This window comes from Canis lupus, chromosome 37 (genome assembly GCF_003254725.2).
Source record: "Canis lupus dingo isolate Sandy chromosome 37, ASM325472v2, whole genome shotgun sequence".
Taxonomy (NCBI): Eukaryota; Metazoa; Chordata; class Mammalia; order Carnivora; family Canidae; genus Canis; species Canis lupus.
Window position 1 is genome coordinate 10,822,978 of NC_064279.1, and position 24,334 is coordinate 10,847,311.

Genomic DNA, 24,334 nt, shown 5'->3' on the forward strand with positions numbered 1-24,334 from the left:
GTAGCTTTTTCAATACTAGGTGAAAAGCCAATTTTTATATTCTATATAATAAGAATGTAGGAAGAAATTTTCATGTAAGATAATGATGCATTCCAACGTAAAAACAAAGCAAAACTGAAGAACCTTCAAACTGTCAGTAGAGACCTCTCCTTCAAAGTCTCATCCTGAATAAAGGCTCATATTTTTAAGCTTTTAAGTTAAATATAACTCTGCATGACTTTCTAACTTTAGTTTTGTAAAATAAATATTTTCACAAAGGCTCAAATGTTATTAAACACAATGCATTTATAAAATAAAAATGAAACCAGATAATAACAAACAACAGCAAATTTTAAATGTAACCATTCAGGTTAATAAAAAATCAGTTCTCTCTAAAAATATTTATTGCATGAAATAAATACATTTTCAAAAATTTCCTTTTCCTTTTGTTTGGGTTTTTGAATAAAGATACTTCATCTGGGTATCTATTATTTAGGGTTATTTTTTCAAAACAAATTTAAGATAAGATCCCAAGGAAGTCTACGTAAAGGGAGGAGGAGAAAGTGTTAGAATCTAAGCATGGTGTTAGTTTCGTAGGTACTGAACATAGCCTGTTATATTGACTAAGGTAGAGTCACATGAGCACTCCTCTGTACAATAACATTTCATTTCTCTACTGGTTAGTTCAATGGTTGCCAACAAAGTCAACAAGTACTCGTGTTATTTAGCTACCTGTTATTTCAGGGGCACCCGGAAAAAAAAATTTCTTTGTTGACCAAGAACTAATTATTTCATGCTACAAATACTTGACCAATGACTTACTTGATCAAAGGCTTGTCCCAGTTGCTCCTCCAGAGCTTCATTCTGCTCAGACAAGACATGATTCCGTTTTAAGAGAGCTTGTCCAATTCGAGCAGCTAGCTCCAGATCACGATCTCTCTGTTAAAATACCAAATACAACTTCTGAGTACAAACAAAATTAAATGGTAGTTTAGAAATTCTTTAGTTTTGCTAAACTCAAAAGCAATGTCCTAGAAAGCATCAAGATTCATTTTAATGTCCAGCTATCACAAATAAACACAAGGCCTGATACACAAGTGGTGTTTAATATGTGCTCATCAAATGGATGGCCACCAGTTATAGATTTAAGAGAGCATTTCTTTTCAAGTGAGATTTATTGATCACCTTATTAATTAGGATCAAGCAACCCAATTTTTAAACTTATGATTTGGGAGAATTAAAAAATCAATATAGCCTTTACAAACTGAGGCTAGGGGCTGGCACATAATGAAAGCCCAACAAATATTTGTTGAATGCATTTGTCTATTAAGCATGGTAATGGGGATCCCTGGGTGGTGCAGCGGTTTGGCGCCTGCCTTTGGCCCAGGGCGCGATCCTGGAGACCCGGGATCGAATCCCACATCGGGCTCCCGGTGCATGGAGCCTGCTTCTCTCTCTGCCTGAGTCTCTGCCTCTCTCTCTCTCTGTGACTATCATAAATAAATAAAAATTAAAAAAAAAAAAAAAAAAGCAAGGTAATGATACAGTATTATGTTGAAAACAGTTCCAATTGGGATAGAGTTTCTATGCATTCAATCAGAGGCTTAAAGGAAAGCATAAACAAGAGCCCTATTGTCAACTGCTGCAAAAATGATAATGTGAGATAAAAAAGAGGGGATAACAGACTAGAAGTTTTGAGACTATAGGTTCTGCTAAAGCATAAAAAAAGGAGTCTAAAGAAGTCAGTGGTTAAAAAAAAAAAAGTCAGTGGTAATGATGCAGGGAGGCCTAGAGTAAAGCCAAGCAAAGCAAGAGCTACTCCTTCTACATAAATGGTGATACTTAGCAAGGGTGTAGGAATCCCACCTATGTGATAGTGGTGAGGATTGTATTCTGTAGGATGAAAACAGTCAATATACCTCTAGCTGCCTTATATATGAGCATGGATGTGTTCCACTTAATCATCACTGTAAATAAAATTAAGCTTCTATCCTTTTACTTTATAACACATGAAACCAGGTGGATAAATTATCTCCAAATTTTCAGGGCCCACTTATCTCAGTTTCCATATAGCCTACGTGGCATACACAAAATCAGTCTAGGGAGCTGAGAGGGAGAGGGGAGGGGTTCTTCAAGGAGAAAGATAGTTTCTTTAAGATCAATTGTAGTTGAAGTATAAGGAGATATTCTAAGAATGCCAATTGGAAGAGATTTACCACACACAGTAAAAATGTCATGGACAAATGGAACTCAAATAACAGTCCAAACTGAAAGTAGAAAAAAGAAGATGCTGCAAACTGCTGGTATTGATCTGCCACGGACCTACTTCTTCAAAGCACAGCTTTGCTCCAGGATAATAGCAAGGGTTTATGTAAACACACACACACACACACACACACATACACACACACAAACTTTAAAAAAAAATTTTTTTTTATTTGAGAGAAGGGAGCGAGAGCAAGCATGCACAAGGAGGGAGGGGCAGAGGAGAGGGAGAGGCAGGCTCCTGGCTGAGCAGGGAGCCTGATGCAGAACTCAATCCTAAGACTCTGGGATCATGACTTGAGCCGAAGGCAGAGGCTTAACTGACTGAGCCATCCAGGAGCCCCACAATTTTTTTAAAGATAGCTTTCTAGGATGGGGAAGCCAGCACCATCATAACAGCAACAACAAAAATTAAACCCTCTGAAACTTCCTGACAATAAACTTCAGGAACCATCCTACTTTGGAATGCCAGTCCACTTATAACAATCTTATAATACAAAATAACCCAGAACACAGACATCACTGTTTTTCATTTGATCTGCAAACTTGATAGATTTTATGTGTCATCCTTGCGCATGGGCCATGCTAACCTTCTCTGTATCACTGCAATTTTAGTATATGTGCTGTCTAAGTGAGCACAAACTTGATAGATTTTAAATGATTGTCAAGGTTTAGCTTTCTGTACTAGAGAAAAAAAGATATATTCTTACCTCTGCCAGGAGGTGTGTAACCATGTCGATATCATTGTAAGTTTTGGTCATCTGCTCCACCCTGTCTGTGCCTAGAACTGAGACAGTTCAAAACAACTGTTTATAGTATTTAGAGATAACAGAAACTTTTAAATATTCATAAAATTTACAAGTTAGCAACAAACTCAGGCTTTTACAAAATCCCATTCAGGAGAATAAAAATATATGTGAAAGAAGAAATGTTTATGTATTAGACACTCATGAAATAGATCAATTCTTACAAACAAAATGTACATCATACAGTGAATTAAGAAAGTTATCAAATGATCATAAGATAACCACTTCCTGAGTATCTCCTCCTCCCTCTTTAAGATTAGAAATTTGGTGTACTCTCACTAGAGACTGCAGGCCTAAAGAATGGATTAAATCACCAATTGTTTTATGCCCTAAATTAAAATTCCTGAGGGACAAATTAATGAGGGATTATGCTATTACAAATATATTTAATTAGAATTCTGTTGTAATTATCTTAAATACCTGTGATCATCTATCACATGAACTAATATGAATAAATAAGTAACGGACTTGTAGGACTTTTGCAGTTCTGTTATGAAGCATAATCTTCTTTTGCTTAATTGAAAACCCTTTATGAAAATTTCCATCATATCTAGACCTCTGCTATAATATAAACTGTATACTATTACTTGCATAATTTAAGTCCAGTATTTCTGCATTAAGTTCAGGAACTGTCAATGCACTGCATAATATAGCTCCAAAGAGAATGCCTCGTATGACCCTAATGACTCCAGTCACAATAAGCAATACCTTTTTAAGCTAATGATGCATACTTTTAATGTTAGAGTACACAACATAAAATGGATCTGTGTTTGACTTAGATTGATTTTATTATTTTATTATTAGTTTGCCCTGAAGTGTGAAAAACTAAGAGGCTTTAAAGCAAAAAAGCTAAATTACAAATTTGAGAGAATTTAGCCCTTCTTAAACTCCTATTCCATCATATGGAGGTGATACCACTCATCTCACAGGATCATTAGGAGGATGAAATACGGTAATTCTATATCAGCAGTATTTATTGCTAAGTGTCATATTAACTGTTTATAGTCACTACTCTTTTTGTTTGTTTGTTTGTTTATAGTCACTATTCTTTAAACACAGCTGGTAGGTATGAAATAGCCCTGATTTAAAATTCTCTGTAAATAATGCACTGTACTGGCAGCAGACATTATTATTTAAGTCACCTGTAGTTCCTTAGTCCCATCTTAACATTGAGGTCACCCAAAAGACACCCTGAGACATTTTTTACTTTTATTTGAGCTTTTTATTTTCTTCCTAGCAAAAATGCTTGAAATGAATCTGGGAATCACCTAGAACTTAATTATTAACGACAGTCTTATTCCTAGCTAAAAGTAAAACAAAGTGCTGAGCTGATAGTAATAGGAGATGGAAAACTAAAGAGATCTGGATAAACCATTTTTACCCCCAAAGGATTTATATTTACAAGTAGAAAAACTGGCTCCGTAATTTAACCACAGGGATAATGGAAACAGGGTTTTGGGCCAAAGGAATCTTCACAATTTATTTAGAGTGTGAGGTCTCCACTACTTCCAGTCTCAATAAGATGAGACCAAAAGAAAAAAATTAAATCCTATCTATGTTCTAAATTAATTACAGAAAACCACCCAATGGTTACAAACCCAAATGTTACTACCTAAGGCAGTGGGTCTCATCTCTACACCTGATTTTAGCCAAAAGGCAGAAAAGAGATGGGTATCATCTCTACACTCTAATTGATTTGTTGGAACCCCAGGGCACACACAGTAAAAGATGCCCAAGTGTTCTGGTGTGGAGCTAGCAATTGAAACTACCAATTCAGAGGTAACACTCGAAGCAAGAACCAGGAATCCTAGAGACTCGGTTTGTTTTTATAAAACTAACTGAAACAATATATTATTAACATAGTTTATATTACAGGATCAACCAGAGTTGAAGGTGAAGTGGTAAATTTATTTTGAAGTAAAACCAGTAAATTAAGAATGTAATAAAGAGCTGTGAGCTACAAGTTGTTCATGAAGAAGTGAAAAGAAAATAAAGGACACCATCATACAGAAAAGAACTGTTTAGAATAAAACATGTTTTAGTGAGGAGAAACTAACAATAGTGAGGATAATAATGAGGTGATAAGAACTCCTATCTCACAAGGTCATATAAAAACTTTGGGCTGCTCATTCTCAGTAATAGGCTCTTTGCACCATTCTGCTCTTTCTTTCACTGTTCCACCAAGATCAGAAGGCCTTTATCTGATGAAATAACCGGTATCCATCTGTGAATGCAGGTTATAGGACAACACAGATCCCAGTTTTTTAAAATTGTGAGCATAACTTATACATATAAATATAGGAGAGAGGCTGGAAGGATACACATTTAAATGTTAATAGTGGTTATCTCTGGGCAGGGATTATAGTTGATCTTTTGTTTTCTTTTCAGTCTTTTGCTTATTTTCCATGAAGAATAAATGTTATCTTTGCATTAGAAAAATAGCCGCTCTTTTCAGAGATTTCAAAAAGCAAAAATGAATTTTCAAATGCTTAAAGATATATTATGGCAAAGAAGTTAGATAATGCAACCAGAGTTCTCCAGTTTTGTTTTATGTCAAAGAGTCTATATGCTACCGAGCCCCAAAGGCTGAGCCACCTCAATTGCACAGAGCAGCTCAAGCAATGTGTGTCAGTCACAAAGCATATAAAAATGCAATGAATTTCTCTCTGCAGTCTAATCAGTTCTGTCTTCTCTTCCTCAACAGTGCTTCTGGCAGATAGGCTGCTTGGGAAGATTCCAAAAGTACTCAGGGCAAAGCTCTTAAATGTTCTCTTGGCATTTAGGCATTGTGACTAAATGCTTCCAAAGTGAGAGACTAATTCTTCACTGTAATTCTGTAACCACAAATGCAGAGCCAAGCAGACTGATTTTATTATAATCAATTCTATCAAATCTTATTTTCCCTTCAGTTCTCAGCTGTTAAAATAAATAAAAAAATTTTCCCTTCAGTTCTCAGCTGTTAAAATTTTATAAAAATAAAATGTAGTACAGAAATTAGCAGTGTCCTGTCCCTTGTTTACAGACTCAAAACTCCTAACTCTTAAAAAATTTTTATATATTAGGAGAGATGATTAACATCTTTACAGAACAATCCTTGCAAGTTGATTTTCAAAGGTTATTAATTAATGTTCAACATTTTTGGTGTAAGATTTGGGGAATCTGATGTTCCTGAAAAAATACGGGGTGGGGGGGTAGAATATACATAAATCCTTTCTAATTCTTACTTTAAGTTCTAATTCTGCATAATTTCATATCGGCAACTCAATCTCACATTTTTTCAGGATGGGAAGAGCCAATGTTAATCCATTTTGATATCCGTAATTTATATAGGATGGTATTTGATAGTTCTCTTATGTGCCCCTTTTCAAGATCTCAAGTTTTTACTACAATTACTGAAATTGAAAAAGGCTTCTAATCTCTCCAACTCTCAGCAAAAAATAAAAAACAAGGCAACAAAAACCCAAACCGAAACACACACCACCCATGTGGCATAGTAAAAGCCACAAGAGCTCCTGGTAACTAGACAAGTCTTACGGTTTTAACCCCAAAGAAGTGACGGCTGCTCTTGCTGCTATAATACAGAGAATATTTCTGCAATATAAAAAACTGCCTTCAAAAGAACTGAGAAGAAAAAGAAGGTGTCTGATGATATAAACTGTCTAGGACAGGCCTTCCTCAACAGGGCTCCTGGAGAGAATTAAGCCCTACACATAATGATTTGAGTGAGACAATTTTCTCAATTCTGCCATGGATAATACTCAATAGATGTCTTGGGGTATCTAAATTATTTTGTGTAATTGGTTGAGAGGAAATATAAAAATGCTAACCTCATGATATGATTTATGGTTGATGCTTTCTGAACATCATCAGTTATATTTCTTTTCCTGCCAGTATAAAGTAGTAATTTTTGAGGGCAGACTTTGAGGAAAAGTATAACCAGAAGTAATTATTTCTATAACTGTATTTCTCTCCCAAATTTTAAACCCTCTGTAATTCCTTAAATTCTTCAATTAACATCACTAAGAACGGCCATATAACTTTGGTTGACAATGCTTTATACTGATGGTTCTCAGATCGTAGTGTGCCATCAGTATCAGGAGGACTTGTTAAAACATGGACTGCTCTGCCCCACTCCCAGAATTTCTGATTCTGTAGATCTGGGGTGGAGGCCCAAGAATTTGTATTTCTAACAAGTTCCCAAGTGATGAAACTAAAGAGACTAAAACTTAAGAGACTAAACATTGCCTCCAACCCCCGACCCTTTTTTCTTATGCATTTATAAAGGGTACAGGCGATCCCTTATTCCCAAATAAAAAAATACCCTGAAAGGCAGATCAGACTTCTATTTTTAGCCTTTACGCGAACAAATGGTACCTTCTGTTATGATGTGCTCTGACCGCATTGCTCACCCCCACAGCTCATTCTTGGGTTTCTATCTTAATAAAATTAAGAAAATCCTGAAATGATCTGTTCTTTGAATATCTTAAATTTTATATATGGCAGGGAGTAGGATGGAATTTTTTTTGACCCACCCACTGCTCTCAAATGTTCTATTTTAAAAGTAAACAATCTCTTTCTGGTTTGGTGGGGGCTTCAGAGAATATCCGGTATCCTTTCATCCATGGGAGGTAGGCTCCCAACCCAAAACCCTGCCCATGTTTCCTTCTAAATTTATTTTTCTTTTCACAGCTCTTTCAACTTCTTTGTGTTATGTAAGAGAGAAAGTGCCTCTGCCTGTGCCACCTCTTTTTAATAGTTGTAAAAATTCATTTTAAGGAGAACGACTATCTCCTGGTATGTGAGGGAAGTAGGGATAAGAAGAGGCTGAAGTAGTACCAGGGAGCTAAACCCTAGGATGGCTTGTCAGGGTACATAATAATCATTCAGAACCACAGGTCCTGATATTTCAAAAGGATAGAAAACTGTTGGAAAGGGTCCGAGAATGTTTTGTATCTTGCCTTTTAAAACACACATTTATTTGCTAAATAAAGTAAATCACTTATCTTTTACATTCATAAGATGCAAATTCATAATAAAGTTTATTTGTATTTGAGTGAACTGTTAACCAAAGAATTGATACCTTTAAAATGACATTGAAATTTTAAGTACAATACAGAGATTAAGCATTAGTGTACCAATTATAATCAATCCTAGCTTACTTGCTTCATGATCTTAAGTATATCTTATAGAGTTCAATTTTCAAATTGTTGAAGTGAAAATAGTACCTTTAGACCAAAGGAATAGGACAGTTTTCTGGACCCTGGAAGTATGAATCTATAACATCTTATTAATCTTAAGTTTTAAATTGCTTCCTTGAACTTTTGTATAAAGTCCTGAAAACCAAATATTTTAGAATTTGATTATCATTTATTTTCAAAAGAAGTTTATTTTTACTTAAAATTCTTCCTAAAAGTAACTCCATGAAATTATGATCTAAGATAGCTTTCTAGCTATAGTTCCATCCTCTAGTGGCATATACGACAAACAAAAAGTAAACTAAAGGGGCACTTTCTGTGCCACTGTATCAAAATAATGACAGGAACTAATAAATTTATCCTGATGAGATTTCAGTTTGAATTTTCTTCTCACAAATCTAAAAATCATAGAACAAAGAGATATGGGAAAAAAACCCCGGAAAATCTCAAGCAAGCAACTTCTCAAATTTGAAAGTTAAGAAAACTTTCAAATTTAAGAGCTTTATTTTAATATTCAGCTACTTACAAGAATTATTGAGGCAGAAACAGTTTTATTTGGGTTTCTTGATATTGCAATTCAATGTTTACAATTTTCCCCCCTGAGCAGTAAGTAACCTCTTTCTAGGAAACCTACTATTAAAAGCAAGTTAAGGATTACTATTAAAATTAGTATTTCACAACAATCATTAAAGACACTGAAGCACTCACTGGGAAAATGTCTAGGAACTGATGCAATGTCATATATAATTCAAATGAAAAGAATTTTACAAACATCAATGTTGAACTTACAGATTTTTATTATCTATCCAAATAGCTACTATGCACACATTTTTATAGTGAATGAATAAAAAAAAAAGTTAGCTCAGCCTGAAAACAGATGTTTGGAATGAGGTCAAAAGCAAAAAGATCTCCAGACTTTAATTATTAAAACTATTTATGTATCTAAAAACTATGCTTCTAAATGACTGACCTAGTTCCTGTGACTGTGTTTAACAGGAAATGTAATAAAGTAAGATGGTTCCAGATATCAAACTACTAGGATAACACATGTTTTAAGATATAAAGGGATATTACAATTTTAACTTAAAATTTCAACTACTTTTTTTTTAAAGTTCCTTTTTCTACTTAGTCTGAGAAAAGTATCAAATAAAAGAAAGGAGAAATGGAAACATCCGAGTATTGCTTGCAACCACAAACACTCAGTGTCATAAGAATGACAAACCGGCTGCATCTAGACATAACACAGATCATCTCTTTGCGTCATGAAACCAGTTTGAGTTAAAGCACGTATACGCTAAACAACGGCTAGGGATACCAAATGCTTTAAAAGTCGACACCAAGATACTTAGGATCTTTATTTCAATGGACAAACTCTAAAAGGATAAAAAATACTCACTCATATAATGGAAAGTCTCTTCAGCAAGGACTGGAGAGAGGGCATCAGACGCATGATGCTGCTGGTGTGGAGACCGAGTCCAGTCTTGATTTTCATATAAAAAGAGAGAGTCTACTCTTAGCTTATACTGGGGCAGCTGTTCTTCTAGCAGACTCACCAGCTCAACTTCAGGGAGATCCTCATTGGAGCAGACATCTAAAAAGGAGATTCCATGTAAATGAATCCAGTATATTTCAATTTATTAGGCTACAGAGAAAACATCAAGTGAAATTAGTTTGCAAAAGTAGGGTAACCAAAGAAATGGTAGTCAGGAGAATTTCTCCAGTCATTTTTATTAATATATATTGATACTATAGTTGGCCTTTCTGTTTCTTTGATATGAAAACTTTTATAGTGAAAATAATACCATGAATTTAAAAATATACTGCTTGATAAATATAACTATGTTTTTAAAAATTAAAATGAATTTGAACAAATTTCCTCCTTATCAGTCTATTTAGTGTTGCTTAAAAGAGAGCCGACCTTAAATAACGTATATGCTTGGGGGGAAAAAGGCAACACCAAGCAACCAACAGAAAATAGCTAATTCAAAAGGAATAAAGTAACATACTCTTTAATAACAGATTTTGAACTCTGTGGGAGGATTCTTCAAAATTTGGAAAAATGCACTTTGGTATATTCTCACAGTAGCTAGATATAAAAAATTAACATTTATTGGTTAAATGTTAACCAGTAATGTTAACATTTCAGCACAGTGTTCCAGCACCAGTACTAGAATAAGTACTTTATCATTTTTATTTTGAAGATGTGGTACCTTTGAAGTCCTGAATACCTTTCACGTCACTACCCTCTCAGCCACACACCTCTGGCTACCTCCTGCATACACATCTCTGAACACACTTGGCTTTTCTGCTTTATGTGTTTGCTCTTGGCTTCCTGTTCCAAATACTGCATATCATTTAACACTTCCCAAATTCAGCAGTTTGCAAAAAAAGTAAATTTACCCTTTTGACATGCCTAGAATAGAGAAAATACAGGATGTCATATCAACCCTCACACTTTATAAAGAGATCTGGTATTTCCTTTGTGGGTAGTACAAAGAAACATATTCTAACTCTGGCAAACAACAACAAAGTTCTTTAAAAAAAAAAAAGATTTATTTATTCATGAGAGACACAGAGAGATAGACAGATAGAGAGAGAGAGAGAGAGAGAGAGAGAGAGGCAGAGACACAGGCAGAGGGAGAAGCAGTCTCCATGCAGGGAACCCGATGTGGGACCTGATCCCGAGACTCCAGGATCATGCCCTGGGCTGAAGGCAGGAGCTAAACCGCTGAGCCACCCAGGCATCCCAACAAAGTTCATTTTTAAAAACCATATCTTAAAAGAGTAAATTTCTACTACTTGACCTTAACAATGACACTTTATTAAATCATATACAACACTAAGCTGACAATATCACATCCCCCATCTTTACCCAGGACAAGCAATGACTTCATAATTACAAAGATGAGGTACATTTAAAATCTTAGATATGGTTCTAAAGAAGCTCTCAACCTTTAGCAGGTCTTTTTAAAAGCCCTAAAACACAACCATATTTATTATTACAAATTCCATGTGATCATCCAAATTTTTCCTGCTATAAATATATCACATACAAGATTGTCAGTGTAATACTTTGAAGAAAAGAAGTTGACTATAAATACATGCAGAGCTAAAAATAGGTTGTGAGCAATTCAGGAAACAAAATTTAACATCCATTAAAAGAATTTTTATTTCCTAGAGATTGTCTTTTATTTTTTAGAGGATACCTCTTTCTTTTTAATTGCTTAACAAATCTTTAGTGTAAATGACATTTTATTTTTTTAATTTTATTTAAATTCAATTAATTAACATATAATGCATTATTGGTTTCAGAGATAGAGATCAGTGATTTATCAGTTTTATATAATACCCAGTGCTCATTACATCACATGCCCTCCCTAATGTCCATCACCCATTTACCCCATCCCCCTATTCCCTCCCCTCCAATGACCCTGTTTGTTTCCTATGACGAAGAATCTCTTATGGTTTGTCTCCCCCTCTGATTTTGTCTTGCTTTACTTTCTCCACTCTTCCCCTATGATCCTCTGTTTTATTTTTTTTTAAATTTTATTTATTTATTCATGAGACACACAGAGAGAGAGGCAGGCTCCATACAGGGAGCTTGATGTGGGACTAGATCCCAGCACCCCAGGATCACCATCTGAGCCAAAGGCAGACGCTCAACCACTGAGCCACTCAGGTGCCCGTCTGTTTTATTTCTTAAATTCCACATATGAGTGAGATCATATGATAATTGTCTTTCTCTGATTGACTTATTTCACTCAGCATAATATCCTCTAGTTCCCATCCATGTCATTGCAAATGGCAAGATTTCTATTTTTTTTTTTAATGGCTGAGAAGTAGTCCCTTTCATATATATATATATATACACCAAATCTTCTTTATCCATTCATCTGTTGATGGACATCTGAGCTCTTGTGGACATTGTTGCTATACACATGGGGGTTCAGGTGCCCCTTCAGATCACTATATTTATATCTTTGGGGTAAACACCTAGTAGTACAATGGATCTTAGGGTAGCTCTATTTTCAACTTTTTGAGGAACCTCCATACTGTTTTCCAGAATGGCCACACCAGCTTACATTCCCACCAATAGTGTAAGAAGGTTCCCCCTTTCTCCACATCCTTGACAACATCTGTTGTTCCCTGACTTGTTCATTCTGGCCATTCTGGTTGGTGTGAGGTACTATCTCTGTGGTTTTGATTTGTATTTCCTTGAGGCCAAGTGAGGTTGAGCATTTTTTCATTTATCTGTTGGCCATTTGTATGCCTTCTTTGGAGGAACATCTGCTCCTGTCTTCTGCCCATTTCTTGATTGGATTATTTGTTCTTTGGGTGTTGAGTTTGGTAAATTCTTTATAGATTTTCAATACTAGTCCTTTATCTGATATGTCACTGCAAATATCTTCCCTTGTTGTGTCAGTTGTCTTTTGGTTTTGTTGACTGTTTCTTTTGCTGTGCAAAAGTTTTCATCTTAAAAAAAAAAAGTTTTCATCTTGATGAAGTCCCAATAGTTCATTTTTGTCTTTGCTTCCCTTGCCTTTGGAAACATGTCTAGCAAGAATTTGTTGTGGCTGAGGTCAAAGCGGTTGTTGCCTGTGTTCTCCTCTAGGATTTTGACAAATTTCTGTCTCAAATTTAGGTCTTTTATCCATTTTGAGTCTATTTTTGTATATGGGGTGGGGAACTGGTCCAGTTTCCTTCTTCTGCATGCAGCTGTCCAATTTTCCCAGCATCATTTGTTCGAAGAAACTGTCTTTCTTCCATTGGATATTCTTTCCTGCTTTGTTGAAGATTAGTTGACCATAGAGTTGAGGATCTCATCCTCATCCTCATCCCAGAGGATCCATTTCTGGGTTCTCTATTCTGTCCCACTGATTTATGTGTCTGTCTTTGTGCCAGTACCATGCACTTCAATAGAGCTTGAAGTCCGGAATTGTGATGCTCTCAGTTTTGGTTTTCTTTTTCAACATTCCTTTGGCTATTTGGGGGTCTTTTCTGGTTCCATACAAATTTTAGGATTATTTATTACAACTCTGTGAAATAAGTTGATGGTATTTTGATAGGGATTGTATTGAATGTATAGATGCTCTAGGTAGCATAGATGTTTTAACATTATTTGTTCTTCCAGCCCATGAGCATGGAATGTTTTTCCATTTCTTTGTGTCTTCCTCAATGTCTTTCATGAATGTTCTACAGTTTTCTGCATACAGATCCTTTGCGTCTTTAGTTAGGTTTATTTCTAGGTATCTTATGGTTTTTGGTGCAATTGTAAGTGGGACTGACTCCTAAATTTTTCTTTCTTCAGTCTCAGTGTACAGAAATGCAACTGATTTCTGTGTATTGATTTTATATCCTGCCATTTTATTGAATTGCTATGTGAGTTCTAGCAGTTTTGGGGTGGAGTCTTGGGTTTTCCATATACAGTGTCATGTCATCTGCAAAGAGTGAGAGTTTGACTTCTTTGCTGATATGGATGCCTTTTTTTCTTTTTGTTGTCTGATTGTTGAGGCTAAGACTTCTAGTACTTTGTTGAACAGCAGTGGTGTGATAGTGGACATCCTTGCCATGTTCTTGACGTTAGGGGAAAAATCTTTATTGCGGTTTCTCTTCCTATCAACTCCTCTTCACCCCACAACATGTTTGTTTAACAAAATTGCTAACCACATAAATTAGAAATTGTCTTTTAAGATGCATTAATGAAATTCTGAGAAAATTCAAGGTTACCAATTCCCTACTCACAAAGTTACTTTTAAAAACACATATACACTTAAGGTTTAAGATTAAATATCCTTGACTAGCTCCTTCTATTTGCTTTTGTATTTTTGATAATGTACTATTTACTACTCTCCTGATTATCCAGTCTTAACAACTTCCTTGATGACTTTTTAACTTCCAAATGTTCCCTCCACATGTCTACTTCTTTTTAGCTACATTGTGTCTATTTAGATTCAAGGATTCCTCTTGCTTCTCTTGAAGAGCCTCAAAATTGTTCTGGCCTCATTACACTCAAATTTTCCTCTACTTCTTCACATCTACATTATGTCACTCTCCTATACAAGACTAACAGAGGTCTGAATTTCATCTAGCTAGCCATTGGAGAGAAACTTTATGAATATTTGGGATAATTAGTAAACATCTTAGAAAGGTCATGGCTTCTCTTAGCAGGATTAAATTAATGCTAGAAGAAAGCATAGTACAGTATGATCTAAAGTGTGACCTAGAGAACTCCATTACAAAGATTAAAAATAAGCCTCAAAAGGATGGACCTTATTAGCAAGTAACTTAAGGATCTGTCAGAACAGATTTTAAGTCTTCCAAGGAAGACAAAAAAAATCTAAATATCTAACAATGTGACATTCAAAATATTCAGCATTTACTAAATATGCAAAGAATAAGCGAACTGTAATCCATTACCAGTAGTAAAATGAGTCAATAGGAATAGGCCCAATAATGACAAAGTAAACAACTTAAAAACAGCTATTATTAATATGCTCAAGGATTGAAAAGGAAAACATAAACTTGATGAAAAGAGAACAGAAGCTATATCAATCTTTATAAAACCCAAGTAGAAGTAGAGTACGATATCTAAATTGAAAAACTCACTGGATAACATTAACAGATTAGACATTCTCCAGAAGAAAAAAACAGCAGTAGACATGAAGACATAGTAATGTAAACTATCTAAAATGAAGCATAGAGAAAAAAAACTGGGGAAAAAAATGAACAGGTCATCAGTGATTTCTGTATCAAACAGTCTAATGTATATGCAATTGGAGCCACAGAAGAGGAGAGAGACAGAGCTAAAAGATTATTTGAAGGAATAATGGCTGAAATCTTGCAAATTTAATTAAAACTATAAATCCATAGTTCAAAGAAGCTCTACTCTAAGCAGGATAACACAAAGAAAACCCAAGAGAATATGTAAAAAGCAGAGAGAAAGACAAAGGAAACATTACATTTGAGGGAACAAAGACAAGAATAAACTCATCAGAAGCAATGCAAAATAGATGACAATAGAATGCTATTAAAATATATAAAAAGTCATCACAGAACTCTATACTGAAAACAGCTTTCATTAAAGGTGAAAAAAGACTTTTTTCAGACAAGCATATTGCCAGCTGACCTATAGTACAAGAAATATTAAACTTCCTCAGGCAAAAAGGACACAAAATGCAGAGTTCACTCTACAAAAAGAGATAAAAACTGACAGAACTGGTAAATCTGTATGTAAATATATGACTTTTATTCTCACAATTTATTCAATTTATAAATGTTTAGAGTAAAAACAGTAATTATGTATATAACTTGTAAATGTAAAAGACATAACAACAATATATAGAATGATGAGGAAAGAGAAGATTATTGTTGTAAGGATATCATTTTATGAAATAGTATAATGTTATTTGAGGATGTACTGCAGTAAGTTAATAACACATATTGCAAACACAGAGCAACCACTTAGAAAAATGAGAAATGTACCTACTAAGTCAATAGTGGGATTAAAATGGAATCCTAAACAAAACAAAAGAAAATGAATACCCAAAACTCAGGAAAAAAGGAAAAAAAAAAAAACATTAAGTGGAACAAAGAGAAAATAAATAGTAGTACAGAATTTACTGACTCAACCAAATTTATAATTATATCAAATGTAAATTGTCTAGGGGTGCCTGGGTGGCTCAGCTGGTTAATCGGCCATCTTCAGTTTAAGTCATGACCCCAAGATCCTGGGATCCAGCCCCTCATTGGGCTCCCTGCTCAGCAGGGAATCTGCTTCTCCCTCTCCTTCTCCACCTGCCCTCATACTCTCACTTGCTCTCTCTCAAATAAATAAATGAAATCTTTAAAAAAGTGCAAATCATCTAGACACACCAATTATAAAGTAGAGATTTTCAGATTGAATTTTAAAAAAACAAGATCTAACTATAAGCTCTCTATAGATGTCCTTTAAATATTTAGGTAAGTTAAAGGTAAAAGGATGAAAAATGCTATCATACTAATTCTATACAAACTCTTTTCAAAAATAGAGGCAGGAATATTTTACAAATCATTTTATGAGGCCAGCATTATTCCAATACCAAAACAAACACATGCAAAAAAAAAGTACAAGCCAATAGTTTTCATAAATGGGGCACAACGCATACACACAAAACATTAATACAACAAATCCATAATCTATCAGAAGGATAATACATCATGGCCAAGGGGGGGTTTCCCCACAAAGTTGGTTTAAAAATTCAAAAGTAGAAAAAATTAAAAAGTCAATAGAATTCACCATTAACAGACTAAGAAAGAGAAACCATCTCAGTAGTGGAGATCAGGCATTTGACAAAATTCAACATCCATTCATGACAAAAATCTCTTATCCAACTGGGAGAAGAAAAACAACCCCCTAATTTGAAAAAGGCCATTCTGAAGAAAACTAATAGTGAGATTGTAACTTTTCTCTAATATTGGAAATATGGCAAGGATGTTTGTTCTCATTTTTATTAAAAAAATATACTGAGATCTTGCACTATTCAAAAAGGCAAGGAAAAGAAAGAAAACACATCTAAAATGAAAAGGAACAGACATGTAAAACTGTCTCCATTTGTAGACAACATTATGATTTACAAAGGAAATTCTAAGGAATCTATAAGAAAGCTAATGAAATTAAGCTGGGCTGCCTGGGTGGCTCAGTCAGTTAAGTGTCTGACTTCTTGATTTCGATCAGATCATGATCTCAGGGTCGTGAGATCAATCCCCACGTTGGGTTCTGTGTTAAACATGGAGCCTTCTTAAGATTCTCTCAGTCTATCCCTCTGCCCCTCCCCTCCGCCCCCTCCTTGCTGGTGTGCTCTATCTAAAAAAAGAAAAATCTTTTAGAAAAAAAAAATAAGTAAAGCAACTTTGCTACTACTTATCTAAATGCAAAAGCAAAAGCCATAAAATTTTTAAAGGACAACAAAGGAGAATATCTTTGTGATCCTGAAGTATGTGAAGATTTTTTAGAAGCAACACAAAAAAACTAAACTATTATAAAAACCAAAATCAATAACTAGACTCCACCAAAATTTAAAACTTTTGCCCTTCAAAAGGCATCAGTATCTGGCTGGCTCAGCCAGCAGAGCACAGGACTCTTGATCCTTGGGGTTGTGAGTTTGAGCCCTACATTGGGTGTGGAGATTACTTAAAAACAACAGCAAAGATGAAAAGGCAAGCCCACATAGGAGAAACATTTGCAACCCATAAGTCTAACAAAGGACTTATATCTAAATACATTTACAATTCAATGGTAAGAAAAATTTTACAATGGGCAAATGATTTGAACAGACAACTCAAAATAAGATCCAGAAATGGCCAATAAGCACATGAATAGATAGATGCTCAACATCATTAGTCATGGGGGAAAAATAAATTAAACCCACAAAGAGATACCAGTATATACCTACTAGAATGGCAGTGATCAAAAAAACTAACATTACCAAGTGTTGATGCTGCAGAACAGAGGTCAGCAAAGCAGGCTCTAGCCTGCTGCCTCTGCCCGATTTTGTAAATCAAGTTTTATTGGACCACAATCACATTTGTTTTTTATGTATTGTCTATGAGTGTTTTTCTGCTATAACATCAGAACTGAATTGTAGCAATTCAGCAATGAAAATGATTGAGTTACTGATACATGCTGCAATGTGGATAAATCTCAAAAACATTTTGCTGCACAAAAAAAGCCAGACATAAAAGACACAGACTAATTTATATTAAATTCTAGAACAAGCAAATTTGATCTATTGTGACAGAGAGCTGATCAATGGTTGTCAGAGGCCAGTGGTTGAGAGAAGGGGGCTCTGGGTACAAGGGAATTTTTGGGAGGGCAATAAAATGTTCTACAACTTGACTGTACCAGTGGTTACATGAGTGTATATATTGTCAAAGCCAAACTGTGCACTTAAAATGGTCATACTTTATCTTAATAAAGAGATTACAATAAAGCTGAATTTAAAAATGGAAAAAACTTTCAGTTTGGATAGATTTCAGAATTTTTTGAAGTTTAGAAAAGTACTGCTTTGTGTATACTGTATGATATATAACAACTACATTTGGTTTTGTAGCAACATCCCATATTTAAATACATTAGTACATTTTCAGCAAACAAACATTCACACTAAGTGAGGCTAAGTCTAGAAATAGCTATATAGGTCAGGTTTTGTGGACCAATGAATTTTATAGCCAAAGTTAAAACTCTGGGTTGTTCAGAGTTTTTTGATAAGGGCTTACAGGCCTGTACCTGTGTTTGAATAACCAATCTATAGGTCCTGAGAACTTCTTAAATGTCATGAACTGTTGTCATGTGTTTGCAGGGTAAGCAACTCTGTCTTTGTGGAAGATATGAGTAGAAAGACAAAAGGGGAAGGGAAGTATGATGTGGTTCCTGCTGACCAGGGCTCATGCGGTACAGGAGAATCCGACATGGACAACATACAACACAAAAGGCAGATTTTGATAATTCAGTAAGAGACCAGGAGAAGGAAAGACTGATTCAGTTGTCTCTCAGGAGATCAGGCTGGAAAGTGAGGCCAGGGTTACAATGTGGCAGATCTTATACACTAGGAATAGCACTTCAATATTTATCAAACTGGACTCACCAGTGATACTTTCTGAGTCTCTGTGATTGATATTCATGAGGTTTTCTTCACCTGTTGGTGATGTAAAAATGGCATTCTGTGATTGACTCATGCAGGATCCTTTCTTGCTTTGGTTGACAAGGACGGCTTTGGTATGATTCAGAGTAAAGGAAATCCATCAAGCCATTTAATAACGAAATGGATCTGGTCATAGATATTTTCTTTTAAACAGCTTTTTTCTGATGAGTCAAATGACATCTGCAGCAATGAGTGCTCTCATGTGATTATCATACGTGGAGAGTCATGACCTAAAACAAAGAACACATTAAGTGACTTTAGAATTCAGCATGCTCTTTTATAGTGGCAGTCCAATTACCTGGAATCTGTCGCTGAGAATGCTTTCCTAGTGATGTAACATACAACATGGATAAATCTCAAAATAATTATGCTGGATAAAAGAAAGGAGTAAAAAAAAAATATACAGTTTATTATTGCATTTACATAATTTTTTTTACATAAAATTTTAAAAAATGTACACCTATCTACAGTAACAAAAAGCAGATCAGTGGCTGCCTGGGGCTGGGGAAGGGATTAGCAAAGAACAGGAGAAAAGTTTGGGGCATGATGAATATGTTCATTATTGTGATGTGTGGTGGTGGTTTCACAATTATATACACATGTCAAATTGTTCACTTGAAATAGATGCAATCTACTAATACATTATAATAATGTTAAAAAATTTAAAGATAATCAACTGTTTAAAGTAAAATAATATAGACATGGGGTCTATAACATAAGAAGAAGTAAAATATATTACAATACTTGCACAAAGGTGAGGAGGAGAAAAATGGAAATATACTATTATAAGGCTTTTATATTATACATGAAATAGTAAAATATCTGTTGAAGGTAAACAGCAATAAGTTAAAGATGTATACTATAAACTGTAAAGTAGCCAATAAAATAACTCAAGAATTACAGACAATAAACTGACAAAGGAGATGATATGGAATAATATAGTTTCTCAACTCTGGCACTACTGATATTTGGGGATAATGCTTTGTCATGTGCCTTGCAGGATTTTTAGCAGTATGTCAGCAGAATTTTCTCACCAGACCCTCTCCCAGTTTTAAAACCAAAAATGTCTCCAGACATTGCCAAATGTCCCCTGGTAGGCAAAATCACTGCCAGGTGAAAACCACTGATATAAAAGGTGCTCAACCTCATTTATAACTAACATAGATAAAAATGTAAAGAAATTATTTTTCATGTATTAGATTAGCAAACACTGTTTTATTATATCCCTTGTTGGAGAGGGGTCAATAATTGTTTTGAGGCAGCTTCAGCTTTCTCCAACAGCAGACCTTTGAACCCTCAGGTCTTGGCATATTTGTGATGCCTGGACACACTCACTGTAAAGCCCAGTATAATTTGATAATATTCAGTAAGACAGGATAGAGAAGCAGCACTCATACTGTTGATAAAAAGTACAAACTGGTACAAGCTTTTTGAAAGGCTAGTTGGCAATGTCTACCAAATTTTTAAGCGCACATACACCATAATTCAACAATTCTACCACTAGGGATTTATAATAGGGATATACTCACAAAGTATATGACAAAATATAGGCACAAGAATGCCCATATGGTATTTTTTTAAAGCATAAACACATGACCATAATGAAAATATCCATAAAGAAATGGCTTAATAATGGTACCAACAGAGGAATGTAATGCATTAAATATGTGTATACTTGAAAAAATTGTTATCAGTTAAGAAAACTGTTCAATACTAAGTATTAGCCTGGCTTTATATCAAAAGACAGTCTCTACCAAATAGTCTCTACTTAGCAAATTGCAGCTTCTATTTATGGCTAATTCATTCTCATGCATACTATTTATAGGCATTGTAAACATTCAGTGTTTTACAAGAGTTACCCCTAAGAAATGGAAAGAAACAAAACAAAGGCATTTAAAAGCAGATGAAAAATGGTCACTGAGGTAGAACAAAGCAGTGTTAGTAAACACTAGTGAAGAGAGTTTAAGAGGTGAAATGGACCACAGAATTAAACATTACAGAAAAGGCAAAGGACAGATTTGGTTTAAAAAAGGGGTACTAAAGGGATCCCTTGGTGGCACAGCGGTTTGGCGTCTGCCTTTGGCCCAGGGTGCGATCCTGGAGATCCGGGATCGAATCCCACGTCGGGCTCCCGGTGCATGGAACCTGCTTCTCCCTCTGCCTATGTCTCTGCCTCTCTCTCTCTCTCTCTGTGTGTGTGTGACTATCATAAATAAATAAAAAATTTTTAAAAAAAGGGGGGTACTAAAAAAGATAAAATAAAAATAAAAAAATTTAAAAAAAAGGGGTACTAGGACCATAAAATCAATATTAACCTTCTAGAAACCAATTCAACCAAGAAGTTAGGCCCAAAGCTAGGCTGCGAGGAGTCAGGAAGTGAAATGATGAGAATGGAGTTTACTAAATATAGACCAGGATTTCCAATACCACCTTTCAGGTTTACACAACAATAAAATTTCAAAAACTTCTGTGGTTATTGGCATTGGATTGGATTGCCTTTTCTTGGAAAAATACATTTTGTAAGGAAAAAAGACATAATGGAATATACAACAGTCCTTCTCAAAAATGGAGTTTATAATATTATGCTGACATAACAAAAATTAATTTTTCTATATTTGAATTCAGAAAATTTTACTTTATTTATTTTTTAAAGATTTTATTTATTTGTTCATGAGAGACATACAGAGAGAGAGGCAGAGACATAGGCAGAGGGAAAAGCAGGTTCCATGCAGGGAGCCTGACATGGGACTGGATCCTAGGTCTCCAGGATCATGCCATGGGCCGAAGGTGGCGCTAAACTGCTGAGCCACTCAGGGATCCCCACAGATTCTTAACTATAGAGAACAAACCCAACAGAATGGAGGTGGGTGGGAGGATGGGTTAATTAGGTGATGGGGGTTAAGGAGTAACTAATAATGAACATCAGGTGTATGGAAGTGTTGAATCACTATATTGTACACATGAAACTAGTATCACACTGCATGTTAATTGAAATATAAAAACTTTAAAAAATTGTTTTACATATAACTGTTTTCTTGAAATATGTCTGTCAAAACAGCAATCTGCACTAGCTCATGCAGCAGTATTTGTTGAGGTACTTTAACTCCAGTTGTCAAAAATTCATCTTCATATCTAAGATCAATCTATTGTATGCAACTGAATTCTTCCTTATGTACCTTATTGTCCAAATTGCCATTCCTAAATCAATCCCTCAAGGGGAACAGAATTAAAATTGGATCAAACCAGTAAAGATTTATCTGCCCACCCCTGGAAATTGGGAGGAACAGGAAAGCAACCTGAAGTTTATGACCACCAGCTATTGGAACAAAATGTCAACTAAGGGTTCTGCCGTCAAAAAAGTGAGGGAGCCGATGATCCTTGAGTAGGCAACCAAAAGCATCCCCTGCATAAGTTTTTATGTCACATATGATCTTTACCAAGGTCTTTTAAATTATAATACTCCAGAGACCCAGATCTATAGATTATAAACCCAGCAGTTTATTTTAAAAAATAGAATGGCAATACGAATATAAGAATAAACATACTAGGGCAGCCCCCTTGGCACAGCGGTTTAGCTCCGCCTGCAGCCCAGGGCGTGATCCTGGAGACCCAGGATCGAGTCCCATATCAGGCTCTCTGCATGGAGCCTGCTTCTCCCTCTGCCTGTGTCTCTGCCTCTCTCTCTCTCTCTGTCTCTATGAATAAATAAATAATGTTTAAAAAAAAAGAATAAACATATTAGTGTATAATAGGCCTAGAGCACAGTCAGCAAACTGCTGCCTGAAAGCTGAATTTGGCCTGCCACCTGTTTCTGTATGACCTGTGAGCCTAGAATAGTTTTTGTATTTTTAAATAGTTGCAAAAAAATCTAAGTTAAAATGTTACATAATATGTGACAATTATATGAAATTCAAATTTCAGTAGTCACAAATGAAGTTTTACTAGAACACAGCCAGACTCATTGGTTCATATATGATCAATTTGGTTGTTTCCATGCTATAATGGCTGAGAGCTTACAGTCAGGCAAAGCCTAACATATTTACTATCTGACCCTTTACAGAAAAAGTTTGCCAACTCCTGATCTAATAGTAAAATAATTCAAGCATCAAATAACCATCTGTCAGAAGTTACAAATTTGCTTGTAAATAAAATAGAGGAGAGGAAGATAAAGAAGGAAGAAGAGAGGGAGGAGGAGGGGAATGAAAAGGGAGAGAATAGAAGCAAAGTGCCTCTCATACTGGTCCAAATTGGTTTTTTAAACAGAACTATGGGGATCCCTGGGTGGCGCAGCGGTTTGGCGCCTGCCTTTGGCCCAGGGCGCGATCCTGGGGACCCGGGATCGAATCCCACATCGGGCTCCCGGTGCATGGAGCCTGCTTCTCCCTCGGCCTGTGTCTCTGCCTCTCTCTCTCTCTCTCTGTGACTATCATAAATAAATAAAAATTGAAAAAAAAAAATAAACAGAACTATGGCACTTTACCATATTTTAATCAAAGACCACTGTGATACTCTAATGATAACCTTGGGACATTACCCACTAGCTGGTTTAATCTTTAATATTTACATTAGCACTTGTATTTTTTCTGTTTTTTTTTTTTTAATTTACATGTATCACACAGAAACAGAAAAATAAACTATATAAGTTTCAACTATGGATTCCAGACCTTTACTCTAGAGGATTGCTTTTTAATTAGCTTTAGAGGTACTGTTCATTGTTTAGTCTTAACTCTTAAATATAAGAATAAAGAAAACCAAGTTGAATATAAAACTAAGTCTACCTTTAAAGTCAGGCAGGAAGAATCCAGACCTCCAGGGTAATCCAAGAACCTGCCTAACATAAAGGGTGTGCACCAGGTCAGGGATGATCTGTAAATGATATGTTCTTCCCAGTGATTCTTTAGAACTAAGTAAACCCTTTGGATATACCCTGGTCTAGATCTGAGCCCCTCAATATGATTAATATAGAGTAGCCAGTGCTGAGTATAAAAACATGTATGCACCTTGGCATTAGATGAGCCTGAATTTTCATCTTATCTACTGGTTTTCTGACTCTGAGTATTATTATTTAATAGTTCCTCATTGTGAAGGCGATAATTAACTATTCTTCATAGGGACAGTCAGGTATGAGAACTAATAAGAAATACAAATTCCTAGTTTGGTACCTGACATACATGCTTATTCCCTTCAGCGTTCCCCTTTTGTTTGGGCCTGAAGAAAAGATGATGTCTTCTGCCCAATATTTCTTAAATTTCTGGCTCAACAGCCGACTCTGAGCTCAGAATAGCTACCCTGTTTGAGTATGTAATAGATGTAGTCTGCAGATTGAATAGTCTTCATATGGAAAGAGAAAGGAACTAAGCAATAAAGTAACAAGTGCCTTATAAAGCAAGACTACTGAAGATTATTCCTG

General features: G+C 35.3%; 1 protein-coding gene and 1 non-coding gene across 3 annotated transcripts in view; both read right to left on the reverse strand.

The window, feature by feature from the left end:
* Positions 1-24,334, reverse strand: part of TRAK2 (trafficking kinesin protein 2) — a 63,420-nt gene that overhangs the window by 20,671 nt on the left and 18,415 nt on the right. For both annotated transcript variants that reach the window (XM_025441623.3, XM_025441625.3), the window contains 4 exons: positions 18,868-19,154; positions 9,642-9,836; positions 2,955-3,031; positions 802-918 (listed from right to left, as the gene is read on the reverse strand). In XM_025441623.3, coding sequence (XP_025297408.1) covers positions 802-918; positions 2,955-3,031; positions 9,642-9,836; positions 18,868-18,958 — 480 coding nt within the window. In that variant the 5' untranslated portion in view covers positions 18,959-19,154. The remainder of the gene's footprint in view (positions 1-801; positions 919-2,954; positions 3,032-9,641; positions 9,837-18,867; positions 19,155-24,334) is intronic.
* LOC112656817 (U6 spliceosomal RNA) lies at positions 2,776-2,883 on the reverse strand. The gene has a single exon (XR_003134684.1). It is a non-coding gene; the product is annotated as a U6 spliceosomal RNA (small nuclear RNA).